Below are 24,303 nucleotides of genomic sequence, written 5' to 3'. Positions count from 1 at the left end.
ATGTCGGGCAGCAGCTGTGCAGCGTGGCCACCCGGGTTCGGAATCGAGTGGGCTGATGGCTGAGGAGGAAGGAAGGAAGGAGACGGAAACCCTGGGGAGTCTGTGCTGTGCCCATCAGTCTCAGAGCAGGCCCCAGGACGCGTGGCTCCCAGCAGTGTTGGAGGCTGCACCAACCGCCAAGGGCAGGAAGAAATGCTGCCACCTTGTGGCCATTTCCCAAATCAACAATATTAAAACCATGGTTTCAGGACACTTCAAGCTCACCAAGCCTGTGGCGCTGTAAAAGGCACCTATCTTCAAGAAATAGCGCCCCAGAATCTCATGGGTAAGAAATCAAAACAGAAACCACTTTCCAATAGCGAGCTGCAGAGGTACATCTGCCACGCACTGCTCTCAACCTTAGCACAGAAAGACATGGTTTTCCTGCCAAGAGGATAGGAAACCACTAGGAATCCCAACACCAAACAGAAGGGCCATCCTCACACAGTGTGAAAGCAGCAATGCAGGGCAGAACCTGGAAAGAAGGGAAAACTCCTACACTGTTGAGGGAAATGTGAATTGACAGACCTGCTAGACAGAACACTAGAGAGGTTGGTCAAAAATTCAGTTCAGTCAGAAGAAGTGCTGCCAGGACAGGGTCTGTAGACGCCTGATTAAAAAGACACCTGCATCCCAACATCCACTGGAACATAATTAACAATGAGAAAATGATAAATAGCAACAACAGATGAACTGTTAAAAATTGTGGTATGATATTGTAGAGTTAATTCTTCAGCCATGGAAACAAAGGAAAAATGCCAGTGCAGCTCCATAGGTGGCCCAGAGATGATCCCATGAACCAACTAATACAGGTTCAGAAGCCAAATATTTCATGATTTAAGTAATAGGTGGAACCTAAACAGCGTTAGATGTGAACTTAGTCTGATTAGAAGGAAAAAAACAGAAGGAAGTGTTAGTGCAGAGTACAGTGAGCAGACAGTGAGGTCAGGATGCACAAACAAACTCCCGTTAAGAAGACACAATCTAACAAGAACCTGCCACACCGCGGAGAGCTCCAGAGAGCACTGCGTCCCAAGCTATCCGGGCGGAGTCTGAGCAACAGCAGCTGTGTGCGGATGTACAGGTGACCAACACCCAGTGTTCTGAAACTGACAGCACTGCATACCAAGAATGCTCCCAGATAAAACGGGAAAAGAAACACCTAAGAGACGACTGTCTGCACGCTGCAATGGGGCCTGTGAAACCTGGGGGAATGTCACGTCCCCGGAGCCCGGGGGGTGGCTCTCTAGCCTGGAGAGTCTCGGGGCTGAGGCAGCTGGCAGGGAGGGGCCACAGTCATCAGACACGGGTGGGCCATGCAGAGGCTAAAGCAGTCCCCGTGCTCCCAAAAGAGTTCAGTGCTCTGCGCAGACAAGGCTGAAAAGGGGGCTTCCCATCTCCAGCCTTTCTCCAGAGCAACCCCACACCCACGAGGAAGTACCTGCCCACTGCCTGTTTGCGGGGTTCACACCTCTCGAGGTGAAGGGTAGTGGGGAGGAGGGAAGGAGACAGGAGCCCGGAGGTGTCCTGTGCTGTACGCTTCAGTCTCACTGACAACCCAGAAACACGTCGTTCCCAGCGGTTGGAGGTTACATGAGCCACAGTAGGGCAGCAAGAAATGCTCCGCCTGTGGCCACTGCACAAAGCGACATTAAAAAACCCTGGCTTCAGGAGACTTCAGACTCACCAGAACTGTGGGGCTGTAAAGGCAGCTGCTTTCAAGAAACGGGGGGCCAGTGTCTCATGGACGCTGAGAGTTCAAAACAGAAACCAGTTTCCTATAGTGCGCTGCAGAGACACCTCTCCACACGCTGCCCTCAACCTCAGCACAGAGAGACCTGGTCTTCCTGCCCGATCAGTAGAGAGGATCACCAGGAGACACCACTAGGAATCCCGACATCGAACACGAGGGCCACCCTTACACAGTGCGACAGCATCAGTCTCGGAGACAACCTGGAGAGAAGAGCCCTCCCGCACTGCTGGGGTGAGTGTGTATCGAGAGCGCTTCCAGGCAGAACACGACGGAGGCTGGTCGGAAATTCAAAAGGGAGCTATTACAGTGACTGAGAAAGAGCCCAGAGGGCACACGGCTGCAGACGCCTACACTTGAAAAAACACTGGCACCCCAACGGCCACTGCACTATTATGGACAATGAGAAAAGTGACAAATACTGACGACAGATGAACTACTAAAAATCATGGTACAGAAATGGTGAAATTAACTCCTCAGCCATGGAAGCCAAAGAAAAATGCCAACAGCAGCTATGTGGATGGATCCAGAGATGATCCCACGAACCAAATAACATAGACGCAGACTGACAAATGCTTCGTGATTGCAATAATAGGTGGAATCTAAATGGAACCAGAGACCAAATTGCCAACATCCACTGGATCATTGAAAAAGCAAGAGAGTTCTAAAAAAACACCTATTTCTGCTTTATTGACTATGCCAAAGCCTTTGACTGTATGGATCACAATAAACTTGAAAATTCTGAAAGAGAAGGGAATACCAGACCACCTGACCTGCCTCTTGAGAAACCTGTATGCAGGTCAGGAAGCAACAGTTAGAACCGGACATGGAACAACAGACTGGTTCCAAACAGGAAAAGGAGTACGTCAAGGCTGTATACTGTCACCCTGCTTATTTAATTTATATGCAGAGTACATCATGAGGAATGCTGGGCTGGAAGAAGCACAAGCTGGAATCAAGATTGCCGGGAGAAACTCTTGCCTGGAAAATCCCATGGACAGAGGAGCCTGGTAGGCTCCAGTCCATGGGGTCATGAAGAGTCTGACACAACTGAGTGCCTTCACTTTCACTTTTCACTTTCACAGATTGGAGAAGGAAATGGCAACCCACTCCAGTGTTCTTGCCTGGAGAATCCCAGGGATGGGGGAGCCTGGTGGGCTTCCGTCTGTGGGGTCGCACAGAGTCGGACACGACTGAGGTGACTTAGCAGCAGCAGCAGCAGCTATGCAGATGACACCACCCTTCTGGCAGAAAGTGAAGAGGAATTAAAAAGCCTCTTGATGAAAGTGAAAGAGGAGAGTGAACAAGTTGGCTTAAAGTTCAACATTCAGAAAACAAAGATCATGGCATCTGGTCCCATCACTTCATGGCAAACAGATGGGGAAACAGTGGATACTGTGTCAGACTTTATTTATCTGGGCTCCAAAATCACTGCAGATGGTGATTGCAGCCATTAAATTAATGGACGCTTACTCCCTGGAAGGAAAGTTATGACTAACCTAGACAGCATATTTAAAAGCAGAGACGTTACTTTGCCAACAAAGGTCTGTCTAGTCAAGGCTGTGGTTTTTCCAGTGGGTGTGAGAGTTGGACTGTGAAGAAAGCTGAGCGCTAAAGAATTGATGCTCTTGAACTGTGGTGTTGGAAAATACTCTTGCGAGTCCCCTGTACTGCAAGGAGATGCAACCAGTCCATTCTAAAGGAGATCAGTCCTGAGTGTTCATTGGAAGGATTGATGCTGAAGCTGAAACTCCAATACTTTGGCCACCTCATGCGAAGAGTTGACTCACTGGAAAAGACCCTGATGCTGGGAGGGATTGGGGCAGGAGGAGAAGGGGACGACAGAAAATGAGATGGCTGGATGGCATCACCAACTCGATGGAGGTGGGTTTGGGTGGACTCCAGGAGTTGGTGATGGACAGGGAGGCCTGGCAAGCTGTGATTCATGGGGTCACAGAGAGTCGGACATGACTGAGTGACTGAACTGAATTACTCATCTATAGGAACAAACGAATAATGCCAATTGCAACAATGTGGATAAACCCAGAGATGATCCAGGAATGATTTAATCCAGACACAGACACACAAATATTTTATGATTTCAGTAACAGCTGGACTCTAAACACTGTTATAGGTGAACTTAAAAGGAAAGAACATCTCAGTGAAGAAGAAAGAAAAAAATGGCAGTGTTAGTGCAGGGTATAGTGGGCAGACAAATGAGCAGGTTGGGATTCACATATAAAACTGCCATCACTAAACGAGTTAATCGACAAGGATCTACTGCAGCGCAGAGCACTCCAGGAACAGTGTGTCCTAAGCTGTCCAGGCACGGAGCTCAAGAAACGGTGTGTGCACGTGTACAGGTGCCCAGCACCCAGTGTTCTGAAACTGACACAACACTGTCAATCAACCAAACGTCCAGATAAAACAGAGGAAAAAAGAAACACCTGAGAGAGGATTATCTGCTGTGCTGCGATGAGGCCTCTGAAGCCTGGGGTCACGTCCATCTCCGGAGCCCGAGCTGGCTGGGAAACACGGCTGGGGCAGTGAGGGGCCCGCTCTGATGCCCTCTGGACCTGCGTGTCTGGTCTCTCTGGAAGACACCGCGATCACCAGACGCGGGTGGGACGTGCACAGCGCTCAGGCCACCGAGTGCTCAGAAGAGGCGAGTCCTCCGGGCGGGAAGGCCTGTGAGTCCCGCGTCCCCAGCGCTCCTGGCGGAGGGCTTCCCGTCTCTAGCGTCTATGCAGAGTCTCAACCCCACCCACACCGGTCAGCCACCTCCGGAGTGGGGCTCGGCAGGAGTTGGTATTTTGGGTGCTGAAGGGTGAGGAGCAGGAGGAAGAAAGGAGAAGGCAGCCCTTCAGTGTGTGCGCTGGCGCATCCTGTCTCCCTGACAGCCCGGGAATATGGCTTTTCCTAAGCTTCTGGAAGCTGCAGTAACTGCAGTTGGTCAGGAAGAGAGGCTGCTTCCTTGTTGTCATTTTCTTTAACAAGAACTTTATATCCAGTGCTTAAGGAAGGGTCATATTTGTTTGCTTCTAAATGATACCTGCTGTCAACTAATGACTTTGGGTAGGTAATGTAATAACCATGAAAACAGGGCCCACTTGTAATAAGGCAATTTCAAAAGGTACATTTCACTCACAGTGTGGAAAAAAAAGTGACACTAAAGATGCTCAACCTAATATCAGAAATTTAAATCAAGGTGTAGAAATAACAACTACAGGAAGAGTGTTCAGAGAAAATGGAACCTTGTAAGATGCTGAGAGCAGTGCAATGCGGTAACAGCCTCTACTGAGAACAGAATGTGGTTCCTCAAAATAAACAGATATATTATCGGGCCAGTTCAGTCTTTGGCAAACAGGCACAGAAAAGTATGACTGGGAAAGGCACGCACATGACTAGCTTCATCTATGCAACAGACTCCAAGAGACAGAAATACAATTCTGGCTGCAAAGATGGATGGGGTCTACATGAGGGATGGATCGGGGATTTAGGATTGGCAGGTGGAAGCTATTATACACAGAATGGATTAACAAGGGCCTACCAGAGAACAGCGAACTACATTCAGTATTTTGTAATAAACCACCATGGAAAGGAACATGAAAGAAAACATGTATACCTGAGTGACTCTGCTGCGCAGCAGAGATTAACACAACATGTAAATCAGGTATCCTCAATCAACAACAACAGAGACACTAAGCCACTCACAAAAAATCAAACCCTTTACAATTCTGCTTCTAGGAGGTCCAGAGAGCAAAATGAGGTTGCTAGGTGCTGGCAGAGAGGTGGGGGTTTGAATACCACAGAGGATGAGATGGTTGGATGACATCACTGACTCGATGGACATGAGTTTGAGCGCGCTCCGGGAGTCGGTGATGGACAGGGGAGCCTGGCATGCTGCGGTCCATGGGGTCACAAGGAGCTGGACACGACTGAGCGACTGAACTGACCTTATTGTCTCCACCTGAGACCGCCAGGATGTTGGCTGTGATGGACCAGCTGACATGCCATACAACATCGTTGAACTTGTGCAGCAGTTTGGGAGACCACGTGTTGCCCGAGGCATCATCACAGGTCCAAATGAACACTCGACCATCCTGGGAAAAGAAGGCTGGAGTCAGGAGGTGGGGGCAGCAATCCTCCCTGGTGACATCTTCTCCATCCGGATCCGTACTGGACCTTTTCAGGAACAGGGTGAGGGAATCAGGGCGAACCACAGCCAAAGCCCTCCTGCGTGTTTACAGCTCTGACAATCACTTTCCAGCCCAGCATCCCTGCCTATATCCCTTCAGCGCAGGAACACACTTCAAGTTGGTCAGCAGTCTCCCAGGTCCCTTTCCTCATGCCAGTTTCAGGTATGGACTTTGGCGGCATTGCCGTTTCGCAAATTCTCCCTGGGACTTGCCCACATGTGCCAAGTCAGCTCCTGGTTTTGCTTTCCAGCAGCCCTGTACTTTCTCAACAGAATGCGTATGGGTGTTTAAAAAGCCAAGCTCAGAGAATGAGAAGGGACCAAAAAACACACAGAAACACACACACACACACGAAACAAACCAAACCAAAATTATCTCTTTCGTCATTTGAACCTCTTATGCGTGGTCCTCTCAAATTTAGGACCAAGTAGGACAGGCCGGAGGAGGGCACGCAAACCCACTCTTCTTGCCTGGAGAATTCCATGGACAGAGGAGCCTGGCACACTGCGGTCCACAGGGTCACACCAGAGCAGGATTCAACTGAAATGACTTAGAACACATGCATGCACAAGAACAGGCTCAAAGGATGTAAAAGACCTGGCTTAACTCGCATCTTCGGTGAAAGTGTGAGTCACTTCAGTCCTGTCTGACTCTGCGACTCCGTGGACTGTAGCCCGCCAGGCTCCTCTGTCCATGGGATTCTCCAGGTAAAAAGACTGGAGTGGGTTACCATGCCATTTTCCAAGGCATCTTCCTGACCCAGGGATCGAACTCAGGGTCTCTCGTATTGCAGGCTGATTCTTTATCATCTGAGCCACCAGGGAAGCCCCCTCATCTTGGATGAGTGAAGTGAAAGTTGCTCAGTTGTGTTTAACTTTTGGCAACCCCATGGACTGTACAGTCCATGGAATTCTCCAGGCCAGAATACTGGAGTGGGTAGCTTTTCCCTTCTCTAGGGGATCTTCCCAACCCAGGGATCAAACCCGTCTCCCGCATTGCAGGTGGATTCTTTACCAGCTGAGCCATCAGGGAAGGCTCATCTTGGGTGGTTGCATATAATTAAAGGCTTGTCCTGGGTCTTTTCTGTCTGGGAAGCAAGAGCAGGGAGATGAGCCCAAGGTCAGGATTTCCCACTGATCCTAGTCCTTGCTTGGGAACACTCTTAAAATGATTCCGGGTAGCTCCAATCCCCTTCCAAAAAAGGGTCAGGAGGGGAAGTAATCCTGAGTCTGGTCTTGCTCTTGGCTCAGTGGAAGAAAGCCACTGTGGTCCACAGGTGTCAGCCTCCTGCCCTCCCAAGGACCTTCCCCAGGGGACTGTCAGGGCTGATGGACTCCCTGAGATTAAGCAGCGTGGGGCGCCCGCATGGGCCTGGGCTGACCTGAGAGCAGCTGGCGATGGTGCTGGCGGGCAGGCCGATGGAGGGGGCCCAGGCCACATCGCGAACCCAATCACTGTGGGCTTCCAACTTCTGCTCTTCCTTCCACTGGCCGTCCTCCTCCTCCCTGGCAGGACAGACGGGCGGGAGAACCAGCAGGCAGAGTCCAGGCGCCATTCCCGCACCTCCCTTCCTCCCCCGCCCCAAAGGCTCCACAGGGGTGGACAAGCTACTCCACCTTTCTGATAGCATTTACTGAGACAAATGATAGCAGTTAGGAAGAGTCAAAGCGCGGAGGAAAGGGCAAGGTTCTGACTTTTTAAATAAAGGATGTCCTCTGACAGACTGAAGACAGTATTCAGTGGGCAGAAGGGGAAAAGGCGATTCTGTTTCTGGTGAACTGAGCCCGAGTCCTGGTGGACCGGGCAGAAGATTCCCCTTAGCAAGGTCACCTACTCCGCTTACTTCCACAGTTTGATGAGGTTGTCACAGCCGCCTGACGCAAACTTCTTGATGTAGTTGGGCTTCTGCCCGGATGGCTGGTCTATGAGGCTCCCAGGTATGACAGCAGGGGCCCAGCTGACAGCATTGCAGCCAATCTGTAAGGAGAGGGACTCGTGCTGACTCTGCCCCTTGGCCCGGCAATAGGACACTGCTTCTGCAGACCCAAGGCTGGTGATTATCTCAGGACTGGATTATGAAGGACAGCTCTTTTAATGAACTAAGGATTAGCCACCCAGAACTCTCCTTCAAGGATTCCTTACAGTGCATGTCTTTTTTAGCAACATGCATTTAAAGTAGGGAGCAGGGACTCTCAGGAATTTAAAAAACAGAAACATATTCCAAATATATGAAGGGAGGGCACAGATTTCAGAAAACCACACAAAGTAAATACATGGATTCATGAATTACTCTCAAGTACTCCTGTAATCACTCCCAGGTCAAAAAATAAAATGACCATTTACCCAAGAAGCCCTGCCGTTTATGTCCTACTTGAATCACAGCTCCTCTTCCCCTATAAGTAAACATTATTCTGATTTCTATTTATTTTAGCACATTTGTCATCCAAATGTGCATTCCGAGGCACCAGTTTAGTTATGCCATTAAAAATATATATATAATTATTCTTTTTATTGAAATATAGCTGATTTGCAAGACTTGTGTTAGTTTCCGGTGTACAGCAAAGGGATAGTTACATATATATGTTTTTCAGATTTTTGTCTATTGTTAAGATATTAATATTACAAGATATAGAATAGAGTTCCCTGTGCTGTACAGTGATTCCCTGTTGGTTATTATTTTTATATAGCAGTGTATACATGTTAATCACAAATCCCTAATTTATCCTCCCCCCCTTTCCCTTTGGTAACCATATGTTTGTTTTCCTCTTTTTGGTCGCGCTGTGCCACATATGGGATCTTAGTTCCCCAACCAGGGATCAAACCCATGCTCCCTGCACTGGGAGCACAGAGTCTTAACCAATGGGCCGCCAGGGAAGTCCCATAAGTTTGCTTTCTATGTCTGAGAGGCTGTGTTTTACATCAAGTTTTAAGATTCCACATATAAGAGATGTGATATGACGTCTGTCTTTCTCTGACTTTATTTTTATAATCATCTCTAGGTCCATCACGTTGCCACAAATGGCACCACTCTGTTCTTTCTACGGTCGAGTAATATCCATTATATGTGTATATATGTATGTATATAGGTAATATATATACAAGTAATGTCCATTATGTGTGTATACACGTATGTATATAAGTAATATATATACAAGTAATGTCCATTATGTGTGTATACACGTATGTATATAGGTAATATATATACAAGTAATGTCCATTATGTGTGTATACACGTATGTATATAAGTAATATATATACAAGTAATGTCCATTATGTGTGTATACACGTATGTATATAAGTAATATATATACAAGTAATGTCCATTATATGTGTATATATGTATGTACGCATCACCTTCATCCATGCCTCTCTTCACGGACATTTACGTTGTCTCCATGTCTTGGCTACTATAGTGCTGCTCTGAGCAATGAGGAGCGTGTATCTTTTCAGATTAGAGTTTTCACTTTTTCTGGATATATGCCCAGGAATGGGACATATATCCCATACATGAATCCCACATATAGCCCACATATGGTAGTTCTATTTTTAGTTTTTAAAGGAGCTTCCACATTGTTTTCCATACTAGCTGCATCAATTTGTATTCCCACCAACAGTGCAGGATGTTTCTTTCCTTTTCTCCACATCCTTCCTAGCATTTATTTTTTTGTGGACTTTTTGATGATGTTTATTCTGACCACTGTGAGTAAAAACATTTTTTTGATGTTTCCTGCATCTCTCATTTATAGATTCTCCCTATGATCTTACTGATCAGATTCAGGTTTGTTCCCTTTTGCCAAGACTACGGAGTACGGTGTATTCCTTCAGCAGGAGGCATACGACCTCAGACTGTCTCTCTTTATGTGTTACTACCAGGTCAATAATTTACGCCTCTCTTAATTCACTGGGCATTACAAAACGGTGATACTGTCACTCTATTCCTTTCTTTGTCATTTATTACATGGAATACTCTACACAGGGGCAATTTCATTCATTAATGTTTGCTTCCCCACAGGGGTACAGATCAGGTAGGAAAGGCCGGATAAACATTTAATCCCTTCTGAACCACTTTCTTATTCTTCAAAGATGATTGATTATTTTTTATTAAATAAATATCAGGACGAAGGCATGGATTTAAGCGTATTTGATGGCTTTCAGTTCACTGCAATCACTCTAACTTTTTACACTCAAACTGCCCACCTCTGGCACTGTGAGCCTGTTCAAGGTGGCTCCTTTGACATAACCTTAGTATGCCTAAGTATGTCACTGATTTCTTTTCTATCTGGTATAACAAGATGTTTGTTCCTTTCCTGCCTCAAAACCTGGGATCGGCCATTTCCAGAAAAGCTCTGGATTCTTTCAGTGAGAAACTATTTCAAGTGTACTTCTGTTGCTAAGGATGTTCACTGATAGATGATTATCCATTTTATTTCACTTAACACAAAGCAGAATAGTCTCAGAATAATAATACCATCAATATGATAACTGGTAGTATTTGCATCAGTCCATGGGGTTGCAAAGAGTCACACATGACTCAGCAACTTTACAACTCCATTCTCCCATAGTTTTTTTTTTTCTTTGGGGGGGTGTTTTTGTGTGGATGGTACCGACATTAAGAAGTCTAGATCTCCAGCTGCTGTGCTGCACACCATTTTTAATAGTTATACTCTATCGTAGCCGAGCACATGACCAGGACTCATTCTACTGAATGAGAGTATTAAGTTCTTTACAACTAACTGTATATTTATATGGATGTCTTTCTAGCCATTTTTGTTGTCGAAAACTTATTCTCTAGTAGATACCTCAGGAAGGGCTCATGGAAACAACAGTCCTTGAGTTTTTGTATACTGGTAACACTTTGCATTCTTCACACTCCAAATTGTAAAGACAGCTTTGAGATCTAACTGATGTTGACAGCACATAAACTGCACAAGCTGATTAACTTTGACATCAGCATATCCTGTAAAGCCATCACTACAATCAAGATATCAAATGAATTTCAAAGTGCTGAAAGAAAAAAACCCTTCCAACCAAGAATACTCTACCTTGCAAAGATACTGTTCAGAATTAAAGGAAAGACGGTTTTTCATACAAGCAAAAGTGAAAGGATTTCATCACTACTAAACCAGCCTTACAAGAAATGTTAAAGGGATTTTTTTAAGCTGAAAAGAAAGAGTGCTAATTAGTAATAAGAAAACATTTAAAAGTATAAATCTTCCATGTTTTATGCTCATAATATAAATATATATATTAAAGGTAGTGGATTAATTGCTTATGATAAGATTTAAAAAGTAATAAAAATCTGTGACTACAGTAATTAGTTAAAAGGATACACAAAAAGATGTAAAATGTGGTATCAAACAAAAAGTGGGCGGGGGAGGGTAAAAATACAGAGCCTTAGAATGGGTACAAATTTATCAACTTGAAACAGACTGTTATTAACATGAGCTGTTATATGTAAACTTCATAGTAATGACAAAGCAAAAATAAATATAGCAGATACACAAAAGATAATGATAAAGGAATCTGAACATGAAAGTGACAGTGTTAATCACTCAGTTGTGTCCGATTCTTTGTGACTCCATGGACTGTAGCCCACCAGGCTGCACTGTTCATGGAATTCTCCAGGCAAGAAAACTGGAGTGGGTAGCCATTCCCTTCTCCAGGGGATCTTCCTGACCCAGGGATCAAAAATGGGTCTCCTGCATTGCAGGTGGATTCTTTACCATCTGAGTCACCATGGAAGCCCAAGGATAAAGGTCATCAAACTACAAAGTAAGAGAGCTAAGGAAGTATAAAAGCCACAAAACAGCAGTAACAACATTAAGTACATACCTATCAATAATTACTTTAAATGTAAATGGCCTCAATTCTCCATGGAAGGATGGCTGACTAGAGGAAAAAACATCCGTATGCTACCCGTAAGAGACTCACTCCAGACTTAAGGACACACACAGACTGAAAAAGAAGGGATGGAAAAAGCCGTTCCATGCAAATGGAGCCGAAAGAGCTGGGGCAGTGCTATCTGTATCAGACAAAACGGACTTTAATACAGAGGCTGCACCAAGAGACAGAGAAGGGCATTAGGCAATGACGAAGGAGTCAATCCAAAAAGAGGACATAATATTTATGCACTCAACATAGCAGAACCAAAATATGCAAAGCAAATATTAACAGACTTGAAGGGAGAGACAGGCAGCAATACAGTAACAGGAGGGTTCTGTCAATGGCTACATCATCTTATGGGACACATTAGACCAAAGGAACCTTACAGAGATATAAAGAATGTTCCACCCAAAGCAGCAGAATGCAGGCATGTCTCACTTTACTGTATCTTGTTTCATTGTGCTTAATACTTGAGTTGAGTTCTTCACAAACTGAAGGCTGTGGCAACCCTAAGTAGAGCAATTCAACTGGTGCCATTTTTCCAATGGTATTTACTCACTTCCCATCTATGTGGCACACTTTGGTAATCCTTGCAATATTTCAAACTTTTTCATTATTACATCAGACTTGGTGATCTGTGCTGAGTGATCTTTGATGTTACTAATGCTAATGTTATTTATGACTTGCTAAAGGCTCATGATGGTTAGCTTTTTTAGCAATGAAGTGGTTTTTAAAGTATGTACACTGTTTGAGCACAAGCTGGAATCAAGATTGCCGGGAGAAATATCAATAACCTCAGATATGCAGATGACACTACCCTTATGGCAGAAAGTGAAGAGGAACTCAAAAGCCTCTTGATGAAAGTGAAAGAGGAGAGTGAAAAGGTTGGCTTGAAGCTCAACATTCAGAAAACTAAGATCATGGCATCTGGTCCCATCACTTCATGGGAAATAGATGGAAAAACAGTGGAAACAGTGTCAGACTTTGTTTTTTGGGCTCCAAAATCACTGCAGATGCTGATTGCAGCCATGAAATTAAAAGACGCTTGCTCCTTGGAAGGAAAGTTATGACCAACCTTGATAGTATATTAAAAAGCAGAGACATTACTTTGCCAACCAAGGTCCGTCTAGTCAAGGCAATGGTTTTTCCCGTGGTCATGTATGGATGTGAGAGTTGGACTGTGAAGAAAGCTGATCGCCGAAGAATCGATGCTTTTGAACTGTGGTGCTGGAGAAGACTCTTGAGAGTCCCTTGGACTGCAAGGAGATCCAACCAGTCCATTCTAGAGGAGATCAATCCTGGATGTTCATTGGAGGGACTGATGCTGAAGCTGAAACTGCAATACTTTGGCCACCTCATGCGACGAGTTGACTCACTGGAAAAGACTCTGATGCTGGGAAAGGTTGGGGGCGGGAGGAGAAGGGGACGACGGAGAATGAGATGGCTGGATGGCATCACCGACTCTGTGGACATGAGTTTGAGTGAACTCCGGGAGTTGGTGATGGACAGGGAGGCCTGGCGTGCTGTGATTCATGGGGTCGCGGAGAGTCGGACACGACTGAGCGACTGAACTGAACTGAACACTGTTTGAGACATAATGCTGTCACTGCATACTCAGTAGACCAGTATAGTTTACATGTAACTTTTATGTGCACTGGGGACCCAAACATTCATGCGACTCCCTTCTTGTGCTCTCTGCTTTGCTGTGGTGGTCTGGAGCCAAACCCACGCCATCTCTGCGGTACAGTCTTCTCAAGTGCACGTGAAACATCATCCAGGACAGAGCTTATGTTAGGCCACAAAACAGTCTTCACAAATTTAAGATGACGGAAGTCCAGGAGTCTCCGGTGGAGGCGTGGGTTGACAGTGGCCTGCCGCAGGGTCAGGGCACTGAATACAACAGTGCTGCCACAAGTCCTTTTGAAGGTGGTTGCCATTATCACCATTGTTTGCCACCATAGTTTGGCCTCAGTCCAAACAACAGGGAGAGAACACAGCCCTGCCCATCAACAGAAAACTGGATTAAAGATATACTGAGCACAGCCCCACCCATCAGAACGAGACCCAGATTCCCCCACAGCCAGTCCCTTCCATCAGGAAGCTTCCACAAGCCTCCTATTCTTATCCATTAGAAAAGAGACAGAATGAAAACCACAATCACAGAAAACAAACCAAACTGATCACAAGGATGACAGCCTTATCTAACTCAACAAAACTATGAGCCATGCCCTGCAGGGCTGCCCCAAACAGACAGGTCACGACGGGGTTCTGACAAAATGCGGTAGACTGGAGAAGGCAATGACAGACCACTTCAGTATTCTTGCCTTGAGAACCCCATGAACAGAATCAAAGGCAAAAAGATGCGACACTGAAAGATGAACTCCCCAGGTCAGTAGGTGCCCAATATGCTACTGGAGAACAGCAGAGAAATAGTTCCAGAAAGAATGAAGAGCCAGAGTCAAAGCGAAAACAACGCCCAGTTGTGGATGTGACTGGTGATGGAAGTAAAGTCCAGTGCTGTAAAGAACAGCATACTGCATAGGAACCTGGAATATTAGGTCCATAAATCAATGTAAATTGGAAGTGGTCAAACAGGAGATGGCAAGGGTGACCACTGACATTTTAGGAATCAGTGAACTGAAATGGACTGTAACGGGCAAATTTAATTCAGATGACCATTATATTTACTACTGTGGGCAAGGATCCCCTAGAAGAAATGGGGTAACCCTCACAATCAACAAAAGAGTATGAAATGCAGTACTTGGGTGCAATCTCAAAAATGACAGAATGATCTCTATTTATTTCCAAGGCAAACCATTCAGTATCACAATAATCCAAGTCTATGCTCCAACCACTAATGCTGAAGAAGCTGAACGGTTCTATGAAGGCCTACAAGACCTTTTAGAGCTGACACCAAAAAAAGATGTCCTTTTCATCATAGGGGACTGGAATGCAAAAGTAGGAAGTCAAGAGATACCTGGAGTAACAAGCAAGTTTGGCCTTGGAGTACAAAATGAAGCAGGGCAAAGGCTACAGAGTTTTGCCAAGAGAACACACTGGTCATAACAAACACCCTCTTCCAACAACACAAGAGACAACTTACACATGGACATCACCAGATGGTCGATACCAAAATCAGACTGATTATATTTTTTGCAGCCAAAGATGGAGAAGCTCTATACAGTCAGCAAAAACACAAGACCGGGAGCTGACTGTGGCCCAGATCATGAACTCTTGGTTGCAAAATTCAGGCTTAACTTCAAGAAAGTTAAGCTAGACCATTCAGGTATGACCCAAATCAAATCCTTTATGATTATACAGTGGAAGTGACACATAGATTCAAGGGATTAGATCTGATAAATAAGAGTATCTGAAGAACTATGGATGGAGGTTTTTGTGACATTGTACAGGAGGCAGTGTACATCCCCAAGAAAAAGAAAAGCAAAACGGCAAAATGTCTAAGGAGGCCTTACAAAAGCTGAGAAAAGAAGAGAAATGAAAAGCAAAGGAGAAAAGGAAAGATACACTCATCTGAATGCAGAGTTCCAAAGAACAGCATGGAGAAATAAGAAAGCCTTCCTAAGTGAACAATGCAAAGAAATAGAGGAAAACAATAGAATGGGAAAGACTAGAGATCTCTTCTGAAATACCAAAGGAAAATTTCATGCAAAGATGGCCATAATTAAGGACAGAAACAGTATGTACCTAACAGTAGCAGAAGATATTAAGAAGAGGAGGCAAGAGTACACAGAACTGTACAAAAAAGATCTTCATGACCCAGATAACCATGATGGTGTGATCACTCACAAAGAGCCAGACATCCTGGAGTGTGAAGTCAAGTGGGCCTTAGGAAGCATCACTACGAACAAAGCTAGTGGAGGTGATGGAATTCCAGCTGAGCTATTTCAAATCCTAAAAGATGATGCTGTGAAATGCTGCACTCAATATGCCAGCAAAGTTGAAAAACTCAGCAGTGGACACAGGACTGGAAAAGGTCAGTTTTCATTCCAATCCCAAAGAAAGGCAATGCCAAAGAATGTTTGAACTACCACACAATTGCACTCATCTCACACGCTAGTGAAGTCATGCGCAAAATTCTCCAAGCCAGGCTTCAACAGTACATGAAATGAGAACTTCCAGATGTCCAAGCTGGATTTACAAAAGACAGAGGAACCAGAGATCAAATTGCCAACATCTGTTGGATCACAGAAAAAGCAAGAGAATTCCAGAAAAACCTCTGCTTTAGACTACGCCAAAGCCTTTGACTGTGTGGATCACAACAAACTGGTAGCCACCTTACCTGCCTCCTGAGAAATCTGTATGCAGGTCAAGAAGCAACAGTGAACTGAACATGGACCAATGGACTGGTTCCAAATTGGGAAAGGAGTACATCAAGGCTGTATACTGTCACCCTGCTTATTTAACTTATATGCAGAGTACATCATGCAAAATGCTGGGCTCAATGAAGTACAAGCTGGAATCAAGTTTGCCTGGAGAAATATCAATAACCTCAGATATGGAGGTGACACCACCTTTATGGCAGAAAGCGAAGAGGAACTAAAGAGCCTCTTGACGAAAGTGAAAGAGGAGAGTGAAAAAGCTAGCTTAAAATTCAAAATTCAAAAAATGAAGATCCAGGCATCCTGTCCCATCACTTCACGGCAAGCTGATGAGGAAACAATGGGAACAGTGAGACTGGCTTTTCTTGGGCTCCAAAATCACTGCCGATGGTGACTGCAGCCCTGAGATTAAAAGACGTCTGCTCCTTGGAAGAAAAGCTATGACAAACCCAGACAGTATATTAAGAAGCAGAGACATCACTTTGCTGACAAAGGTCTGTCTAATCAAAGCTATGATTTTTCCAGTAGTCATGTATAGATGTGAGAGTTCGACCATAAAGAAAACTGAGAGCCGAAAAATTGATGCTTTTGAACTGTGGTGTTGGAGAAGACTCTTGAGAGTCCCTTGGACTGCAAGGAGATCAAATCAGTCAATCCTAAAGGAAATCAGTCCTGACTGTTCATTGGAAGAACTGATGCTGAAGTTCCAATGCTTTGGCCACCTGAAGCAAAGAACTGACTCATTGGAAAGGACCCTGATGTTGGGAAAGACTGAAGGCAGGAGGAGAAAGGAAGAGCAGAGGATGAGATGGTTGGATGACATCACCGACTCAATGGACATGAGTTTGAGCAAGCTCCCGGAGTTGGTGAAGGGCAGGGAAGCCTGGCATGCTGCAGTCCATGGGGTCACAAAGAGCCGGACGTTACTGAGCGACTGAACTGAAGTCATATTAAGCCTCTTTTCTGATCACAATGATGTGAAACTAGAAATTACTAACAAGGAGAAAACTGGAAAATCCACAAATACATGAAGAATAAATAACATGCTACTGAACAGCCAATGGATTAACAAAAGCATCAAGAGAGTAATAACAAAAACACCATCAAACAAATGAAAACAGAAATACAACACAACAAAATTTATGGAATGCATTAAAAGCAGTTTTAAGAGGGATGTTCACAGCAATAAATACTCAAAAGGAAAAAAAAAAAACCTCAAAAAACCCCCAACTTTATACCTCAAGGTACCAGGAAAAGAACAGCAAATGAAGACCGAAGTTAGTGGAAGGAAGGAAGTAACAAGAATCAGAGTAGAAATAAATGAAGCAGAGACTAAAACGACGAGAAAAAGATAAATGAAGCTAAGAGGCGGCTCTCTGAAACTATAAAAATAGACAACTTTAGCTGTACTCACCAAGAAAAAAAAGAGGGCTCAAATTTCATTTGATAAATGAAAGAGGGGGAACTGACACCACAGAAATACAAAAGCTCATCAGAGCATACTGAGAAAAATAATATGCAAACAAATGGTAACAGAAGGAATGGATACACGCCTAGAAACACACTGCAAGGTTGAATCATGAAGAAACAGAAAATATAATTAGACCATTAACTATGAACACAGATGATAAAATCCTCAACAAAATAATCAGCAAACCAAGTTCAACAGTATAATAAAGGATCACACACAGGATGAAGTGAGATTTATTCCAGGGATTCAAGGCTGGTTTAACAGCCACAAATCAATCCAGGTGTTTACACCAGATTAACAAAAGGAAGGAAAAAAAAAATCACATAATCATCTCAATAGATGCAGAAGAAGCATCTGATAAAATTCAATACCCATTTATGATAAAACTCAACAAAATGGGTATGGAAGGCATGTCCCTCAACATAATAAAGGCCATACAAGACAAGCCTAAAGCTTACATTATTCTCAATAGTGAAAAGCTGAAAGCTTTTCTTTTAAGATCAGGAACAAGACAAAGATGCCTAGGCTTGCTACTTTTATGCATCAAAAAAGTATGCACTTCTATCCCAGTGAGACAATCAGATGAGAAAAAGAAATAAGAGCCATCCATATTGGAAAGGAAACAGTGGAACTGTATTTGGAAATGATATATTATATACAGAAAATCCTCAAGATCCACCAAAAAATTGTTAGCAACAATAAAATAATTTAGTAAAGCCGAAGGATACAAAATCAATATACAAAAATCCCTTACACTTCCATATACCAATAATGAACTATCAGAAAAGAAATTATGAGAACAATCCATTCACAAGTGCATCAAACAGAATAAAATACCCAGGAACAAATTTAACCAATGAGGTGAAAGACTGGTACACTGAGAACAATGATGAGAGAGACACAAACAAAAGACATCTGTGCAGATGGACTGGAAGAATACGGCTGGAGTGGCAACTCTTCTCAGCAACCTATGGATCTGATGCAATTCCCATCAAAATCCCAAAGCCATTTTTCACAGAAACAGAACAAACAATCCTAAAATCTGTACAGAATCACAAAAGACCCCTTAATTCAAAAATGCAGTGATCAAAACAGTATGCTCAGTCACTTCAGTCATGTCCAACTCCTTGTGACCCCATGGACTGTAGCCCACCAGACTCCTTTGTCCATGGGATTCTCCAGGCAAGAACGCTGGGGTGGGCTGCCATTTCCCTCTCCAAAACAGTATGGTACTGGCACTAAAAACAGACATTATTTATAACACTGCTGCTGCTGCTGCTGCTAAGTCACTTCAGTCGTGTCCGACTCTGTGTGACCCCATAGACGGCAGCCCATCAGGCTCCCCCGTCCCTGGGATTCTCCAGGCAAGAACACTGGAGTGGGTTGCCATTTCCTTCTCCAATGTGTGAAAGTGAAAAGGGAAAGTGAAGTCGCTCAGTCATGTCCGACTCGTAGCGACCCCATGGACTGCAGCCTACCAGGCTCCTCCGTCCATGGGATTTTCTAGGCAAGAGTACTGGAGTGGCTTGCCATTCTATCCTTACTAAAATGTAAACTCAAAATAAAGAAATAAAACCCAACCAGACGCACAGATCAATGGAGCAGAACAGAGAACCCAGAAATAAACCCATGCCTGTGTGGGCAATTAATTTATGACAAAGGAGCCAGGACTATACAACGGGAAAAGGACAGTCTCTCCAATAGACAGCGTTGGGAAAACTTGACGGCCACGTCAGAATGGAACTGAACCACTACCTTACACCATACATAAAAATTACTTCAAAATGGATTAAAGAATGTGAGACCTGAAGCTATAAAACCCCTAGAGAAAAACTGAGGTGCTAAGCTCCTTGACACTGATTTTGGTGTTGATTTTCTGCACCTGATTCCAAAAGCAAAGGCAACTAAGAAAATATAAACAAGAGGGACTACATCAAACAAAAAGTACAGCAAAAGAAATCATCAACAAAGTGAAAAGGCAATGTATGGAATGGGAAAAAATATTTGCAAATCATGTACCTAATAAGCAGTCAGTATCCAAAATATAAAAGAACTCATAGAACTCAACAGTAAGAAGCAAATAATTCAACTCAAAAATGGCAGAGGATGTGCATATATGGTTTTCCAAAGAAGATACTCAGACGGGTCAACAGGTACACGAAAAGACGCTCAACATCACTAGTCATCAGGGAGATAAAACAAAACCACAACGGAGGGCACCTCGCACCTGTCAGAAGAGACACTGCTGAACAGACAGGTGCTGGCGCGCGTGCAGAGAAAGGGGCCCCTTTGTGCACAGCTGGTGACACTGCAAACTGGCAGCCACTGTGGAGCACAGTGTGGAGGAGCCTCAGAAAATTAAAAACAGAACTGCCTAGACAGATACAGCAGTTCCACTTCTGGCTATTTATACCAAAAAACAAACAAAAACAAGGAAACCCTCCATTAATGTGAAATATATCTGCCCCCCCCCCATGCTCACTGTAACATTTATAATAGCCAAAAAATATAAGCAAGCAAAGTGTCCATCAACAGACGAATGGATAAACAGGCGGGGTGTGCACACACGCACAGAGAAGAGTATTATTCGGCCATAAAACAAGAATGAAATCTTTCCATCTTCAGCAACATGAACGGACCTTGAGGGCATCATGCTAAGTGAAGTAAGAAAGACAAATACGGTATGATCTCACTTAAACGCGACACTGATTAAAAAACCCCAAGCTCACAGATACGAAGAACAGACTGGTGGCTTCCAGAGGTGGTGATGAGGGATTAGCAAAATGGGTGAAGAGGTCAAAAGGTACAAACTTTCACTTGTAACAGCCTGCAGGCTCCAATGTTGAGACGTCTGAAGCCAAACAACCCGCAGGGCAGGAGTACAGCCCCACCTATCGGCAGACAGGCTGCCTAGTCTTCCTAAGCCCACAGCTGGCCCTGCCCACCAGGGGGACAAGACCCAGCTCCACCTGCCGGTGGGCAGGAACCAGTCCCTCCCACCAAGAGGCCTGCAAAAGTCTGTTAGAGCAGCCTCCTCCACCCGGGGCAGACAGCAGAAGTGGAGCCACCAGCCTGCGGCACAGAAACCAGTTTCGGAAAGCAGGCCGAATGAGACAGCAGGGTGTGTTCCAGGAGCAACGTGGCACACCCCAGAAGGGCGAGCAAGTGAAGCGGAGACAGGCGATCCACTCCAAAAAGAACTCAGGGTAACGACAGTAAAAATGGTTTAAGATCCTGGAGAAAGAATGGAGGCACAGACTAAGATGACACAAGAAATGTTTCACTAATAAAAGCTAGAGAATCCAAAGAACAAAGAGAGATGAAAAATACAATGACCGAAGTGAAAAATACACCAGCAGGGCTCAGCAGCAGCAGAAGGAATGCAGAAGACGGATAAGTGAGCTGCAAGATGCAATGGTGGACATCTCTGTCACGAAAAAGAATAAAGGAAAAAAAATGAAAGCAAAGGAAGACCTTTGTCGTAACATTGAACACACAACATTCACATTACAGGGGTCCCAGAAGGAAAAGAGAAAGGACCCGAGAAAATAGCTGAAAACTTCCCTAATATGGGAAAGGAAATAGTGCAGAAAGCAGAATCCCTGGCAGGATAACCCAAGGGGGAAAATGCGGAGACACACAGAAATCAAACTGACAAAAAGGAAACACAAAGAGAAAATATTAAAAGCAACAAGAGAAAAGCAACAAATAGCGTACAACGGAATTCCCATAAGGTTAGCAGCTGGTTTCTCAGCAGAAACTCTACAGGCCAGAAGGGAGCAGCACAATATATTTAAACTGATGGAAGGGAAGAAACTGCAACCAAGAATACTCTAACCACCAAGGCTTTCGTTTAGACACTCAAAGGAGAAATCAAAAGCTTTACAGACAAGCAAAAGCTGAGAGAATTCAGCACCATCAGACCAGCTTTGTAACAAATAGCAGGGCAAAAAAAGGTCACAACTAGAAACAAGAAAACTATGAATGGAAAAGCTCACTGGTAAAGGGTAACATAAGGTAGGAAATCATCCTCAGAAATTTGGTATCAAAATCAACAATTGTGCTGCTGCTGCTGCTAAGTCACTTCAGTCGTGTCCGACTCTGTATGACCCCATAGACGGAAGCCCACCAGGCTCCCCCGTCCCTGGGATTCTCCAGGCAAGAACACTGGAGTGGGTTGCCATTTCCTTCTCCGAAGTGTAAAAGTGAAAAGTGAAAGTGAAGTCGCTCAGTCATGTCTGACCCTCAGCGACACCATGGACTGAGGAGAGTTCAAATGCAAAATATCGGAAATGCATTTAAAATTAAAAGACCAGCAATTTAAAACACTCTATCAAAACCTCATCGTAACCACAAAATGAAAATCTACAATAGATACACAACATAAACGAGAAAAAGGAATCCAAACACGGGAGTAAAGTTAGTCATCAAATCACAAGAGAACAAATGAGGAAGAGGAGAAAAAAAGATCTACAAAAACAAGTCCACAACAATTAGCAAAAGGGAGGTAAGAATATACATATCAATGATTACTGTAAGCATAAGCAGATTAAATGCACCAACCAAAAGACAGACTGGCTGAATACAAATTTTCACCTATAAAGTAAGTATCTGACTGGGATGTGATGCACAGCCTGGTGACTAGTTAATACCTCCATTAAAAAAAAGGGATTAAAAAAATAGTAAGTTATTGGTAAAAAAGAGAATGAACACATCTACCATCTCCAAGTTTACAATCCACCTCTGCCCTCTGCCCTCCAAGCTCAGCAGCCACCAACCCGCTGTCACTAGAGCTTGCTTTTCCATACTATCCAATCAGAGTATGTACCTTTTGACTGATTTTTTCCCACTCAGCGCAGTTATTTTAAAATTCATTTATCTTGAATCAATAGTCGTTTCTTTTTATTGCGAGGTGACACTTCTCCTGCATCAGTTTGTCGGTCCATTCACCTGCTGATTCACACTTGGGTTATTTCCTAAACAGATGGCTATTAAAGCTGCTATAAACTTTTGTGTGTAAGTCTTTGTGTGAACTTGAAAGTCAGTTTCGCTAAGTTAAATCCTTGGCTCACACGTTCTTTCCTCGAGTGTTGTAAATGTGTTCTCCATTTTCTCTTGCACTGATCATTGCTGTTGAAAAGTCTGATGATAATCTGTTTCCCTTGTAAATCACATGGCTCCTTTTGCCTAGATGCCTGAAGGATTTGTTTTAAAAGCCAGTAATTTCACCACACTTAGGTCTTTGGCTTGTGATTCTGGGTTGATATTCTTAAGTATAAGGTATACTCTCTCAAGATGTAGTTTCAAAGAGAGTTTTTGAATTTTAAGGTAGTTTTTCCTTTTAATCAATTTTTTAGTATTTGTTCTGATTTCTTCTGGACTCCTAATATTCACATTTGATATTTGCCTGTCTTCACTTTTTGTCAAAATTTATTTATACCTTCAATCCCTTCTTTTCACACCATTTATCTTAAGGCATTATCTGTTGTTTATCTGTTCTTACACTCCTTCTAAATTTAGTCTTTATTTAGAATTTTAAATTTCTTGAGTCCTGTCACTTCTTTTCTAAACTTTTCTAATTTTGATTTATGCCATTTTTTATGTCTTTTGTCATTAAAAAAAAAGTCTTTTTAGCTTGATTGAAACAACTGATTCAATTTTTGTGGGCATGTCTTTCTTTCACTGTCTGTAAGGGTGCTACTCTACATATTCTTTCTTTCTTAAAGGAAAATTCTGTGTGATTTCACTTCAAATACTTTTCTGGTATTTTTATGTGAAATTAGTTTTCCTGACAGTGAGGTTCAGGAAAGCCTCCCTAAGTTCAGAAGTCTGTTCTGTGTAGTGTTAACAAACGTGACGCTTGCTTCGGGGATTGCAGGCGATGTTCCTCTTGCCCACTCTGGTCTACAACCTGCACCCTGTGTCTCTCTGGCTCTGCGTCCCTCTGCTCACAAGGGGCACTGCCGTGGAGGCAAGCCTGGCGGGTCATGAGGCCCAGATTTCCCCAAGCCCCCTTTTTAGTCTTTCTTATGGTGGGTCCCCTGCACTCACCTAGGATGAGACAGTGCAAGCCCACTCCCCCAGTCAGTCCTCCAAAGAAGCTACACAAATGGCCAGTAAGCATGTGAAAAGATGCCCAACATCATTAGTCATTGGAAAAATGCAAATCCAAACCGCAACGAGGTACTACTTTACACCCACTGGGATGGTGGTCATCAAAAAGACAAGGAGGGTTGGCAAGGATGTGGAGAAAACTGAAACCCTCATACACTGCTAGCAGGAATGTAAAATGGGGCAGTTAATTTGAATAACGGTTTAGCAGTACTTCAAAAAATTAAACAGAGCTTCCCTTACTTGGCAGTTCCACACCCAGGCAGCTACCCAAAAACATTAAAACCACAGACTTACACACAAATGTTTGTGACAGTGTTATTCATAATGACTGCTAACTGATGAATAAAAATGAAATAAAACTAAAACGTGTATATTCACACAATGGAATATTATTCAGTCATAAAAAAGGAACAAAGCAGCAATATATGCTATGATCTGGATGAAACCTGGATAAACCTGGGAAACAAGCTAAGTGAAAGCAGTCAGTCTTCTGTGGACCGTGCTGCA

The 24,303-nt window shown here is 43.9% G+C and overlaps 1 protein-coding gene across 1 annotated transcript in view; it reads right to left on the bottom strand.

Annotated features, from left to right (window-relative positions):
• The window catches only part of SEC13 (SEC13 homolog, nuclear pore and COPII component), a 35,436-nt gene that overhangs the window by 2,400 nt on the left and 8,733 nt on the right, over positions 1 to 24,303 (bottom strand). Inside the window, exons 6-8 of the mRNA XM_055413601.2 lie at positions 7,832 to 7,965; positions 7,370 to 7,493; positions 5,746 to 5,892 (exon numbers count right to left, since the gene is read on the bottom strand). Coding sequence (XP_055269576.1) covers positions 5,746 to 5,892; positions 7,370 to 7,493; positions 7,832 to 7,965 — 405 coding nt within the window. The remainder of the gene's footprint in view (positions 1 to 5,745; positions 5,893 to 7,369; positions 7,494 to 7,831; positions 7,966 to 24,303) is intronic.

The sequence above is a fragment of the Moschus berezovskii genome, chromosome 24 (assembly GCF_049115385.1).
Source record: "Moschus berezovskii isolate FMDL1 chromosome 24, NW_MosBer_1.0, whole genome shotgun sequence".
Lineage (NCBI taxonomy): Eukaryota > Metazoa > Chordata > Mammalia > Artiodactyla > Moschidae > Moschus > Moschus berezovskii.
The sequence above is the reverse complement of the archived record's forward strand: the minus strand, read 5'-3'. Positions and strand labels throughout refer to the sequence as shown.